At 45.5% G+C, this 13,403-nt stretch overlaps 1 protein-coding gene across 11 annotated transcripts in view; it reads right to left on the bottom strand.

The window, feature by feature from the left end:
- RGS3 (regulator of G protein signaling 3) overlaps positions 1 to 13,403 on the bottom strand; it is a 230,755-nt gene that overhangs the window by 136,812 nt on the left and 80,540 nt on the right. For all 11 annotated transcript variants that reach the window (XM_038374581.2, XM_043498553.1, XM_038374582.2 and 8 more), the window contains 2 exons: positions 9,183 to 9,264; positions 468 to 573 (listed from right to left, as the gene is read on the bottom strand). In XM_038374581.2, coding sequence (XP_038230509.1) covers positions 468 to 573; positions 9,183 to 9,264 — 188 coding nt within the window. The remainder of the gene's footprint in view (positions 1 to 467; positions 574 to 9,182; positions 9,265 to 13,403) is intronic.

Here is a 13,403-nt window from a genome sequence, read left to right as displayed (position 1 = left end):
TTCTCCTCCCCCTCCCCAACCCAGCCCCCTGAACCTCCTTTGAGACACTCCCTCCCCAAATCCCTGTGCCCCCCTGAGACTCTGTCTCCTCCACTCCTTTCCCCTCCAACTCCCACCGAGCCCTGCTTTCCCCACACTCATGCACTGGTACCCCGTCCCTCCCAGTTAGCTCCACAAATCTGCAACACTCAGCTGGGCCCGTCTTCCACCTGCCACTCCCCTCTGCAGCACATGGGCCCCAAGCCAAGGCTCCCGCCTCAGCCCAGTCTGGGGGTGCCACCTGTCCAGGAGTTCCCGGGATCACCCCACCCCTGAGGCAGCTGTGTGAGGAAATCTGCCCACCAGCTCAGCGCACACTTCAGCTGGCCAGATCTTGGGACTCAGGATCGCTCCAAGGCCCCATTCTTTGTATCCCACATGTGGCTGCCCCCACCCAGCCTGACGGATATTGGAGTGTGAACCATCACCGGATTTCATGTGCCAATTCCACGCATTTCCAGTGCTCCACGGGTTGCTGGTTCAGCTGCACCACAGTGTCCAGCTGCTGCAGGCCAGCCTTCTCTGCTGGGCCACCTAATGGAGAAAAGGAGCCATGCCAACAATCTGCCCCAGGACAGAGCCAAGTGCATGTCCAAACTGCACATATCCCGTTCTCTCTCCATACCTTCCCCCGCTACCACCCAGATCCCATAATAATGTGGTCTCTTCCCTATCTAACACTCAGATCTTATACTGACCCCATCCTTCTCTCCGAACTGCCCGGATCCTCTACGGACCCTGTGCCTTCCCTCCCTACCCCCCGCCCCCGGATCCTGTATTCACCCTGTCCATTCCATAGGAACTGCCCAGATCACGTACTGACCCCGTCCCTTCCCTCCCTACCAACCGGATCCCATACTCACCACCTCCCTTCCCTCTGAACTGTCCGGATCCCGTACTCACCCTGCCCCTTCCTTCCCTAATGCCCGGATCCTGCACGGACCCCATGCCTTCGCTCCCTAACGCCCAGATCCCGTACTCATCCGGTCCCTTCCCTCCCTACCACCCAGATCCCGTACTCACCCCATCCCTTACCTTCCTACCACTTGGATCCCATTCTGACCCCATCCCGTCCCTTCCCTCGGAACTGCCAGGATCCCGTACTGATGCCAACCCTTCCCTCGCTACCACCCAGTTCCCATACTTATCCTGTCCCTTCCCTCCCAATCACTTGGATCCTATTCTGACCCCATCCCTTCCCTCTCAACCACCCAGATCCTGTACTCACCCCGTCCCTTCCCTCCGAACTGCCTGGATCCTGTACCGTCCCCATCCCTTCCCTCCCTAATGCCCAGATCCCGTTCTCACCCCGTCCCTTCCCTCCCTCTCAAACCCTTCCCTCCCTACCACTCAGATCCCATACTCACCCCATCCCTTCCCTCCCTACCCCCAAATCCTGTACTCATCCCATCCCTTCCCTCCCTTCTACTTGGATCCCATTCTAACCCCATCCCTTCCCTCCCTACTGCCCGTATCGACCAAGTCGCTATTCCTCTCTATCACCTGGATCCAGTAATGACGCAGTCCCTTCTCTCCCTTCCCCTACTGCCCGGATGCGTTACAGACCCTATCCCTTCCCTACCTACTGCCTGGATCACGTACTGATTCTGTCCCTTTCCTCCCTACAACCTGGATCCTCAACTGACTTCTCACCTACTGCTTGGATCCCATCCCATACCTACCCTGTCCCTTCCCTCTCCTACTGCCCAGATTCTGTTCTCACCCTGTGAGCATCATGTCTGACCTACTGGGTCCTCTCTCAGCTACTCCCAGTGAGATGTGACAAAAACATGTGTCCACTAGGAACTTCGCTGAGACCTTCAATCTCCTACACACAGGAGCCAGCACTAAGCCATCAGATTGTAATAACTGACAGTCATTACTGGCCTGAGATGTGTGTGCAACAGGCCAACTAGGGGTGAAGCATACCATGCGGTTAGTGTCATTTATGGATGTCTGTTTAAGGCAAATGCCACATCCCTGTAAAATGCACATGCTACAGTCTCACTACAGTTCCAGACTGTGACAGTGATTAAATGTTACCATGTAGATCATTGCTGCTACCACTGTTATATTATTGCAACAAATCTTGCACAAATTGTGTCAAGTAAGGCACCAATGGAAAAGTTACGGTTTGCTGAATATGATTATCCTATTTGTATGCAGGTATCATTTTTGTATCTGAAGTTATGAATATTGACTATGTACCTGTAACTCAAATGTGTCTGCTCCTGCGATAGCACCCACAGGGTAATTTGCATCCAGTCTGGCCAGCACATTGTGAATGAAGTATTCAAGCTGATGGCTCATCAACAAACACAATGAATCACAGAAGAAGCATATCCATACCTGACAGACTTTCATATGAATGTTTTAACTAGAGTACGGGTAATGGCCTCCGCTATGACTTGCCCATGTGACTGCAAACTCCATCTTGTTACCTGTAATTTTTCACAAACTAGAACGGGTTTGCCTCCACATGGCAGAAGCTATAAAAGGCCCTGGAAACATCTCCATTTTGCCTCTTTCCTGCTCTGATCTCTGGGCTATGGACTAATACTAATGGGAGCTTTCTAACCAAAGGACTGAGGACCTTCCAATTATTTGGGAGCAACCAGAGATTTAATAAGCCAGCAGTTTATTTCATCACTGCTTCAAGCCTGATCCAACACTAAATCTTTGCAACACTAAATCGCACATCTCTACTATAAAATTGACCTCAAAACTGTTTTCATATCTGTATGTATAGTGATCTTTTAACTAATACTCTCTCTCTTTTCTTTTTTACTAAATTTTAGTTTAGTTAATAGGAATTGGCTGTACACTGTATTTGGGTAAGATCTGAAATATTCATTGACCTCGTGGGTAATGTGCCTGATCCTTTGGGATTGGTAGAACTTTCTTAAATGATTAATAAGATTTTCAGTAATCCTCATCATATTTGACTTGGGTGTCTGAGTGGAAGCCCAAGGGTGGGTTGCTTTAAGGGAACTGTGTTTTGGCTTCTGGGTAACTGTTTTGTGGCTACCTTGGTGGATCTAAGTATTGGAATGACCACCAGCTTTGGGGATTGTCTATCCCATTCTTTGCAGTTTGCCCTAATTAAGTAACCTCAGTGTGGTCCCCTTGGGACCCTGGTCACAAAGCCATTGATATGAGTATTCACACAAGTTCCAAACACCTCATGTTTACCCAGGAAATCTAACCAACTGCCATGCAACTCCACCAGAGACACACTTGGTTCCTTTATAAAATACTGTCCATGCTGTTGAGTAAGACAGAAAATGCGAGCCATGTTTGAAGACAATCTCTCCAGCAGTATTACAGTTCTGGACACTTCAATCTGGCTCCTTGGCTGTCCCTGCCAGACATTTTCAGATGTCAGCTGTAGTCCTAAGGGAACAACTGGGCCACCCACACTCATGCTGACTAGCCCAGCCAGGTCCTGTGGCGGGAACTCCACAGAACAAGGAGTAATGGTCTCAAATTGCAGTGGGGGAGGTTTAGGTTGGATAGTGGGAAAAACTTGTTCACTAAGGGGGTGGTGAAGCACTGGAATGGGTTACCTAGGGAGGTGGTGGAATCTCCTTCCTTAGAGGTTTTTAAGGTCAGGATTGACAAAGCCCTGTCTGGGATGATTTAGTTGGGGATTGGTCCTGCTTTGAGAAGGGGGTTGGATTAGATGATCTCCTGAGGTCCATTCCAGCCCTGATATTCTATGATTCTATGAACAGGTTACCATGTTCTGCATGAGCAACTGTCTCTATGGCAGCCACACTGAGTCCTGGGTACAGTAAACTCCATTGACATGTCTGGGGGAAACTATGCATGGACCACCGTGCCCAGGCCATCTTTTGAGCAAAGTGGGGAAGCTTCCCAGCAAGCTGGAGGTGGACAATGCACTGATGCCACCTTATCTCTTAGGCTTCTGCTGAGTCAAACTACTTGGATGAATGGAGGCAGATGCCCTCAATGGAAGGGGAAGACGGCGAGTCCGCCAGGTCTAAGTACTTCTCCTTTCCAACCAGCACCACTCTGGACTTGCCCAGATGGAGTTTGTACCAGCTGACCTCGGCGTCTCTGGGGGACCTGCAGGTGGGGGAGGAGGGGTTTGTCAATGAGGAGCAGTTGCCCATTTCCACTCTCTGGGGCTGTTGGAGCAATAAGTGGAGCCACTGTAGTGCAATGCCATCCATCCCGCTATGTCACATAGATAGGTTAGCAGCCTGGGACATTATGAACAGCTTGAGGACAGAGGGCAAGGGGCCCCCTGATATCAGCTGGCCTGACCATCCTAGTATACCCCAACTCACTATTGTTATCATCTGTATCTAGGAGGTGTCATGTGATCTGTCACTGGAAAGCTCATCATTCACTGGGTATTCACAGCACCATGTCATACAAGTGCAAACAACTGATGCAAAGTTATGGACATAAACTGAAATTCTAATTCTTAAAATGTGTTTGCCAGCCACACAGGAGTTAGCTCACCCTAAACAAGGCCCCGAGCTTTCTCCACTAGGCAGTTACTTCCAAAGTACTTTGAAAGACAATGAGAATGTATTGACATACCAGCTAAACAAAGCTCTCCAGCTAACAAGTGTGGGAAAGAGACTGTCTGGCTGGGCCCCAGCAAGGTAGAAAACTTTATCAGATCTATAAAGACAGGAGAGTATAAGCCTCAAATAATAAGCAATTGAATCAACCCATTTGAACACAATACTAGTGCATCATGGACGGTCTTTTATGTATGCCTGTACCACGCTGGTGGTAAAATGTCTGTATTGATACTAGAGGAGGAATTATGGATTCTCATTGAGATTCCACTGTCCAGTCTGCCCAGATACAGCTACCTACTTATCTCCTATGTAAATCAATCATGATGGAATCAAACAATGGAAGCCTCATTTACACCAAAATCATATGGGGGATGGGAAGCCCACAGGAAGGTAAGAACAGCACGAGGTCATTGACCTCTGGGAGATATAAGTGAGTAGAGAAGGCATCCATCACTAGAGAAACACAAGAGGCTAGAGCTCTTACAAGCTGAGAAAGATGGGTCCTTCAGCCAAGAGAGGAGGGTGAGGGTTGAAGTCTCTGGAACTGAATGCAGGTAAGAAACCTGCTTAGATAAAGATCATTCACCTAAGAAGACAAGGGAAACCAGCCCCTGGTGGAAGGTGCTGACTGAGAGAAAGTCAGCCACGGCTGGGAAGAAGAATGACTGGTGAGAGAAACCATCTTGAACAAAGCCTGTATCTTGCTAGGTTAAGTTTTAGACTCTTAGATGCATGTTTTCTGTTGTATTTGCTTGTTACCTTTTCTAACTTTATTCCTTTTATGTAGCAGCACTTAACCTATGACCAATTGTTAATATTATTTTATTTTACTATAAACCAACTCAGCACTGTGTTCATCCCAGTTAGGTTCATAAGCTGTGATGTGGTTTTGTCTCTTTAGAGGAACAAATAAGCCATGTTAAAGCTCTGATCTGCCAGGACAGGGCAGGACATTGCAGAGCACATGGCTCTGGGCAAATTCGGGACTCGGAATCCGTTAGGGTCACCTTGCCAGACGTAACCAAAGATGGTGCAAACCGCTGTGGGGCTGTAGACAGGGGTCAGAGCTGCTGAACCAGGGCCGTCTAGCACATGGACACTCAGGGGGTGACTTTCACGCTGGCAGGCTAGCAGCGAGCGGCCCAGGCTGAGAGCTACAGCAACAAAGCACTGTGAGGTGCCCAGGGTTACAGGGCAGGTGATGACACAACCATGCACGGGTCTGGATTTGCACCCCACACTGACCCAACTGGTTTGAAAGCTGCAGGGAAGACACGACATGGAAGCACCAAGATGGGGTCTACATCCATGACCAGGAGAACAGCCTCTCTTTAGCACCAGTGGGGCTGTCCCTGCTCTGACGCCCAATGACAAAGCATTAGGATGCAGCAGACACCACTTGCTGTTGAAGCATGGCTGCTGCTAGCTTCTCAGTTACTTTGCCAAGGAATGGGAGGTTACAGGTGGGGCAGTGACAGGAGGTTTCCTGCACCAAGTGTTGGCTTCCTGACTATTTGCAGCCTATGGCGTTCTGCAGGGTGGACTGGCAGGTTAGCTTTGTTGGATCATATTAAAGAAGTTCTGTATTAAAATCACAAATGAGTTTGATTCCCCATAGTTTAAATTCCAGGGTATTACTAATTAAGAGGTCTCTTGGTTTTTGGTACTGTTTCTATCCCTCTATGTATGAAACTTGCAAGCTGCTAATTGTATTAGTACATTCTAAGACAGAGTCTGTTCTCAAAGCAATTCTTTGTAACAACAACTACTCACAAGGAGAGAGACTCAAAGCAATACTCTGTAACAACAGAAATAGCACACAGAGACTCCCCGCCGTTTTGTTGTATTCATCTCACTTTGTTAACAATTGTGATTAAAATAGAGATAGAAGATGTATATGGATGGATGCTTGGTGTGGATAATAACTGAATGATCAGGGAGGTGCCAGCCTAAGAATCCAGTGTCCATCGGCTGAAGAAGGCGTCAAGTGGAAATAACCAGAGGACCCCCGGAGGGCAGACTGGAACCACCCAACAGCCTCAAACATGGGAGAACCAAAGAACAAGATAATATCTGGCAGCACAGAGCCGTCAGGAATGTGCCATCTGCTGATTGATTCAGCAACAGCATGATGAAGCAATTCCCATAGACTGGCATAGGAAGAAATTCCTATAAAAATGGACTCTAGAAAGTGAGAACTTTAGGGTCTGATTCTGCAAACCAACTTCCAGGAGCATCAGATGAGCATCTGACAAGGCCCTGCTCCCTCCCCATGACCAGGCCACCTGGCAGTGGTTTGGCATGAGCAACTCTAAGGCTGGTAACTATGATAACAACTTTGCAGAACCTGTGTGCATGTCTGTGTGTATGAATGAATGTGTGAATAAATATGAAATTGAATGGAATGTTATAGCTATAACTAACTGCTTACTATGATTCTTTCTGTATTCACAATAAATGTGGCATTTTGCCTTTTCCCCTTTAATAAGATCCTGCTGGCTTTTATTTTATTGGTATAACAGCTTCTCACAAGCAGTTGATTATTTCCATCGTTTTTTGCCAGCTTTCCCCAGCCGGAACAGGCATGGCTCTTCTCACAGGGAGGAATTCCTCTGTGACTGGGAGAGCCAGCAGCATGCCCTCCTCACCATCTCATGTCTGCACTGAGGTGGGGACCACAGGCAGAGCACTCATTTTGGGTGCCTCTGAACCCCCAGTGCTCCAGAGAAGGAGTCTCCACATTGGCCCTGCAGAGACCAGCATGCAGCAGGGAGCGCACCTCAGGATCTGGATTTACAAAGCTCCTGCATCCCCCATGCTGAGCCGTGTCATGGAGGAGATGCAAGCTGCATCCCAGCTGCAGGAGTTGTGACGCTCCTTTGTGCCCTGGCCTAGGACTGGGGCAGCAATGTCCTCAGACACACCCAGAACCCAGTTACTCACATGCGGGACAAGCAGATGAGATTTGGGTTCCTCATTACCTCAGTAGGCCGTTACAGGATAGCAAACTAGATTTCCAGGTCAGTTTTGGAGGAGAGACAAGTATGTTTCTCACCCTTATGATTCTGGAGAAAAGCTTGAAAACATGTCCCATAAATGCTCAACAAGAAGACCTCAAATAAAAAGAACCCAAAGTCTGTCAGTTTTAAAATCCCACAGTTTGTGAAATGTTGTTAGTTTTGGACAACTGAAACCTGAAATATTTTGGCCTGTTTGGCAAACGTTTTCAGTAAGGCCAAAACATTTTGCCTAACCCATTGAAATTTTTCAGTTGTTGAAAACCTAACAATTTTCAGACATAACGAGGAGTACTTGTGGCACCTTAGAGACTAACAAATTTATTTGAGCATAAGCTTTCATGGGCTAAAGCCCACTTCATCAGATGCATGTAGTGGAAAATACAGTAGGAAGATATATATTTACAGAGAACATGAAAAAAATAGGGGTTGCCATACCAGCAAATGGACCATCCTAATTATCACTACAAGAGTTTTTTTTCTCCTGCTGATAATAGCCCACCTTAATCGATTAGTCTCATTAGAGCTGGTATGGCAACCCCCATTTTTTCATGTTCTCTGTATATATCTATATATATCTTCCTACTTCATTTTCCACTACATGCATCTGATGAACAGGGCTTTAGCCCACGAAATCTTATGCCCAAATAATTTTCTTAGTCTCTAAGGCGCCACAAGTCCTCCTCGTTCTTTCTGCTGATACAGCCTAACACGGCTGCCACTCTGAAACAATTTTCAGTGTTCATGGTTTCATTAGAGATTTTTTTCTGGCAAAAAAATGAAAAATTCTGTCAAAATATGTCAACAAAAACATATAAAATAGTTTTTGTCTAAATGTTTTTTGGGGGGGAACCTTTCTCAGCCAGTACTAGTTCGTATATTAGACTGACATCAAAACACTGCAGAATGCCACACGTACATGCTCATGTATCTACAGTTTTAGTACAAATGGTATATTGTCCTATTTGAGAACCCATATGCGATCCCAGCATTAAAGACTGTATTGTGAGGCATAAGCACAAGGGCAGAGTTAAGGTGGCTTTTCCACCTTAACGTTTGCATTTCCTGACTTTTGCTGTGGAAATGAAGGGAGTGATACAAAGTGAACTGAAGTCAATAGAAAGACTCCGAGTGATTTCCATAGGCTTTGGACCAGGCCATTAATGCTCTCTCCCAATATCTGGCTATGTGGAGTACTTGTTACATAATCAAATTTTACTCACTCAATGAGCAATTAGGAAAAAACTAGTTGCCACCATTTTTGTGTCAAACACCTAGAAATGGCACAGGAGTCCCCGCCGTTGCCCTGTGCCCAGCAGTCACACCGAAATACCTTCAGCACTGAGCACAGGCAGTGCTGTAACAAGACAGCCACACTGGCCTCCGGCCTCATTAGAAGCAAAAAGGGGACATTTAAAAGAAACTGCTCAAGAGAAAAGGAAAATTCTGTGAGGTTTGAGAGGCTCTTAAGACAGGATCAAACATAGGGAAGCAAAGGGGCTGGGGACTGGTCCCTTTCAAATCAGTCCAACAATAAAAGATGTATAAAAATGGGTTGTTCTCTTACCAGAGTCTACAGCCTGCACACGGACTGGAGAGTCGCAGCAGATTGTGAAGCCAAACCCATCCCTTCCTCGAGGGATTGTAATCTGAAAACAGACATCAGAGTCATCCTTTACACAGGAAGGCAGCTACTGTGTGTGACCAGTAAGAACCCAGCACTTCGCTCATGCACAGCCCCAGGACTTTTATGCCTACATTAAAACAGCATCTGTATAGCCAAGTGGAGAGGGATGAATGGACTGGTCAGAGACAACAAACATCTGTCAGTATAGAAGTCCTCCCTTTGTAGGAGGACATAAACTACTGCAGATGGCCAGGACATAGCTGACACTGGACTGCAGCCAAGGACATTTAAAAGGGCATTTACAAATCACACAAAATTTGGCATTGCAATCTGTGAGCCGGTTAGTTGCGTATCCTGTACTATAGGCAGATAACACAATTCCCCTCCCCTGAATTTCTCTTGATAACCAAGGGAGTCTTCTAGAGGTGGGATGAAGGATGGGTTAAGGGATAAGATTGGGAACCAGGAGATATGATTTTATTCCTGGCTTTGACAAAGACTTCCAGTGTGACTTCTTTGAGCAACTCTCTGTGCCTCGGTTTCCCTTTTGTAATATGTAAATAATGACATTTTCCTACCTTGCAGGATTGTGGCAAGACTTAGTATATTAACATTTGTAAAGCAGTTGGGGTGAAGATGCTCTGAAAGCCTCACACATTATTTTCTGCTAAAGTATTTTCATTAAGTAGGATATGGCTGAAAGGAGTTCTGAAGGGAAGGGATGGCGTGTTAATGGGTTTTTTCCATCAGCACTCAGGGAACAAGTGAAAGGCTCCTCTCGCCACACTGACCCTGGAGGCCGTGAGCTCTCATGAATAAAGTGAAGTTCATTTGTCGAAGGTTGGCTTTCAGCGGGAGCTCAGTCACTGTTCCTATAAATGTTATTTCAGAGAAGTTTGTCACATTTCCAGGTTTACTGAAAAGGAGGGGACGGGAGGGAACCAACTGACCCATATGATTTCTGGAAATAAACAGCCAGAAGGACAGATCCCATTGAGGGACCAAGAATAAGCAACCACAGATAGACTCAAAGACTCATAGATATTAAGGTCAGAAGGGACCATTCTGATCATCTAGTCTGACCTCCTGCACAACGCAGGCCACAGAATCTCACCCACCCACTCCTACAATAAACCTCTCACCTATGTCTGAGCTATTGAAGTCCTCAAATCATGGTTTAAAGACTTCAAGGTGCAGAGAATCCTCCAGCAAGTGACCCATGCCTCATGCTACGGAGGAAGGCGAAAAACCCCCAGGGCCTCTTCCAATCTGCCCTGGAGGAAAATTCCTTCCCGACCCCATATATGGCAATCAGCTGAACCCTGAGCATGTGGGCAAGATTCACCAGCCAGATACCCAGGAAAGAATTCTCTGTAGTAACTCAGATCCCATCCATCTAATATCCCATCTCAGGGGATTAGTCCTATTTACCCTGAATATTTAAAGATCAATTAATTGCCAAAATCTCGTTATCCCATCATATCATCTCCTCCATAAACTTATCGAGTTTAATCTTGAAGCCAGATAGGTCTTTTGCCCCCACTGCTTCCCTTGGAAGGCTATTCCAGAACTTCACTCCTCTGATGATTAGAAACCTTTGTCTAATTTCAAGTCTAAACTTCCTGGTGGCCAGTTTATATCCATTTGTTCTTGTGTCTAAATTGGTACTAAGCTTAAATAATTCCTCTCCCCCTCCGGTATTTATCCCTCTGATATATTTAGAGAGAGCAATCATATCTCCCCTCAGCCTTCTTTTGGTTAGGCTAAACAAGCCAAGCTCCTTGAGTCTCCTTTCATAAGACACGTTTTCCATTCCTTGGATCATCCTAGTAGCCCTTCTCTGTACCTGCTCCAGTTTGAATTCATCCTTCTTAAACATGGGAGACCAGAACTGCACACAGTATTCCAGATGAGGTCTCACCAGTGCCTTGTATAACGATACTAACACCGCCTTATCTCTACTGGAAATACCTCGCCTGATGCATCCCAAGATCGCATTAGCTTTTTTCCTGGCCATATTACATTGGTGGCTCATAGTCATCCTGTGATCAACCAATACTCCAAGGTCCTTCTCCTCCTCCGTTACTTCTAATTGATGAGTCTCCAGCTTATAACTAAAATTCTTGTTATTAATCCCTAAAATGCATAACCTTACACTTCTCACTATTAAATTTCATCCTATTACTATTACTCCAGTTTACAAGGTCATCCAGATCCTCCTGTATGATATGCCGGTCCTTCTCTGTATTGGCAATACCTCCCAGCTTTGTCTCATCTGCAAACTTTATTAGCACACTCCCACTTTTTGGGCCGAGGTCAGTAATAAAAAGATTAAATAAGATTGGTCCCAAAACCGACCCCTGAGGAACTCCACTGGTAACCTCCCTCCAGCCTGATAGTTCACTTTTCAGTATGACCCGCTGTAGTCTCCCTTTTAACCAATTCCTTATCCACCTTTCAATTTTCATATTGATCCCCATCTTTTCCAATTTAACTAATAATTCCCCATGTGGCACGGTATCAAATGCCTTACTGAAATCTAGGTAAATTAGATCCACTGCATTTCCTTTGTCTAAAAAAATCTGTTACTTTCTCAAAGAAGGAGTTCGGGTTGGTTTGGCACGATCTACCTTTTGTAAAACCATGTTGTATGTTGTCCCATTTATCATTGACCTCAATGTCCTTAATTACTTTCTCCTTCAAAAATTTTTTCAAGACCTTGCATACTACAGATGTCCAACTAACAGGCCTGCAGTTACCTGGATCACTTTTTTTCCCCTTTCTTAAAAATAGGAACTATGTTAGCAATTCTCCAGTCATATGGTACAATCCCTGAGTTTACGGATTCATTAAAAATTCTTGCTAATGGGCTTGCAATTTCAGGTGCCAATTCCTTTAATATTCTTGGATGAAGATTATCTGGGCCCCCCGATTTAGTCCCATTAAGCTGTTTCAGTTTCACTCAGATACGGTGATATCTACCTCCATATCCTCATTTCCATTTGTCATGCTAGCATTATCCCTAACATCCTCATTAGCCTTATTAAAGACTGAGGCAAAGTATTTGTTTAGATATTGGGCCAAGCCTAGATTATCCTTAACCTCCACTCCATCCTCAGTGTTTAGTAGTCCCATGTCTTCTTTCTTTGTTTTCTTCTTATTTATATGGCGATAGAACCTTTTACTATTGGTTTTAATTCCCTTTGCAAGGTCCAACTCTACTTGACTTTTAGCCTTTCTCACTTTATACCTTCATGTTCTGACCTTAATAAGGTAGCTTTCCTTGCTGATCCCTCCCATCTTCCACTCCCTGTAGGCTTTCTGCTTTTTCTTAATCACCTCTCAGAGATGCTTGCTCATCCAGCTTGATCTGCAACTCCTGCCTATGAATTTTTCCCCCTTTCTTGGGATGCAGGCTTCCAATAGCTTCTGCAGCTTTGACTTGAAGTAATCCCAGGCCTCCTCTGCCTTTAGATCCACAAGTTCTTCAGTCCAATCCACTTCCCTAACTAATTTCCTTAATTTTTGAAAGTCAGCCCTTTTGAAATCAGAAACCCTAGTCACAGATTTATTTTTATTTATCCTTTCATTCATTCAGTTTGAACTGAATTACCTCATGATCACTTGAACCGAGGTTGTCCCCTACAACCATTTCTTCTACGAGGTCCTCACTACTCACCAAAACCAAATCTAAAATGGCATCCCCTCTAGTCGGTTCAGCAATTACTTGATGAAGGAATCCATCAGCTATCACATCTAGGAAAATCTGAGCCCTATTATTATTACTAGCACTGGTCCTCCAGTCTATATCTCGGAAGTTAAAGTCTCCCATGATCATGCAGTTTCCACTAGTATTTACTTCATTAAAAACAGTAAACAGGGCTCTATCCATATCCAAATTAGATCCTGGCGGTCTATAGCACACCCCAAGCACTATCCCAGGGGAGGCTCTAGTAGTTTTCTTCCCCAGTGCAATTTTAGCCCAGACAGACTCTGTATTATCCATTCCATCGCTTCTTACTTTTTTACATTCTACCTCATCATTGATATACAATGCTGCTCCAGATCCTGGCTAAGGAGAATTTAATCCAAGCCTTTTTATATCTTTTGCTCTAATAAAGTGAAGATGAAATCACAATAGTATCTGGTTGCTGGAGCTAC

Source organism: Dermochelys coriacea, chromosome 16 (assembly GCF_009764565.3).
Source record: "Dermochelys coriacea isolate rDerCor1 chromosome 16, rDerCor1.pri.v4, whole genome shotgun sequence".
NCBI classification, from domain to species: domain Eukaryota; kingdom Metazoa; phylum Chordata; order Testudines; family Dermochelyidae; genus Dermochelys; species Dermochelys coriacea.
This window is presented reverse-complemented; position numbering and strand designations above follow the sequence as displayed.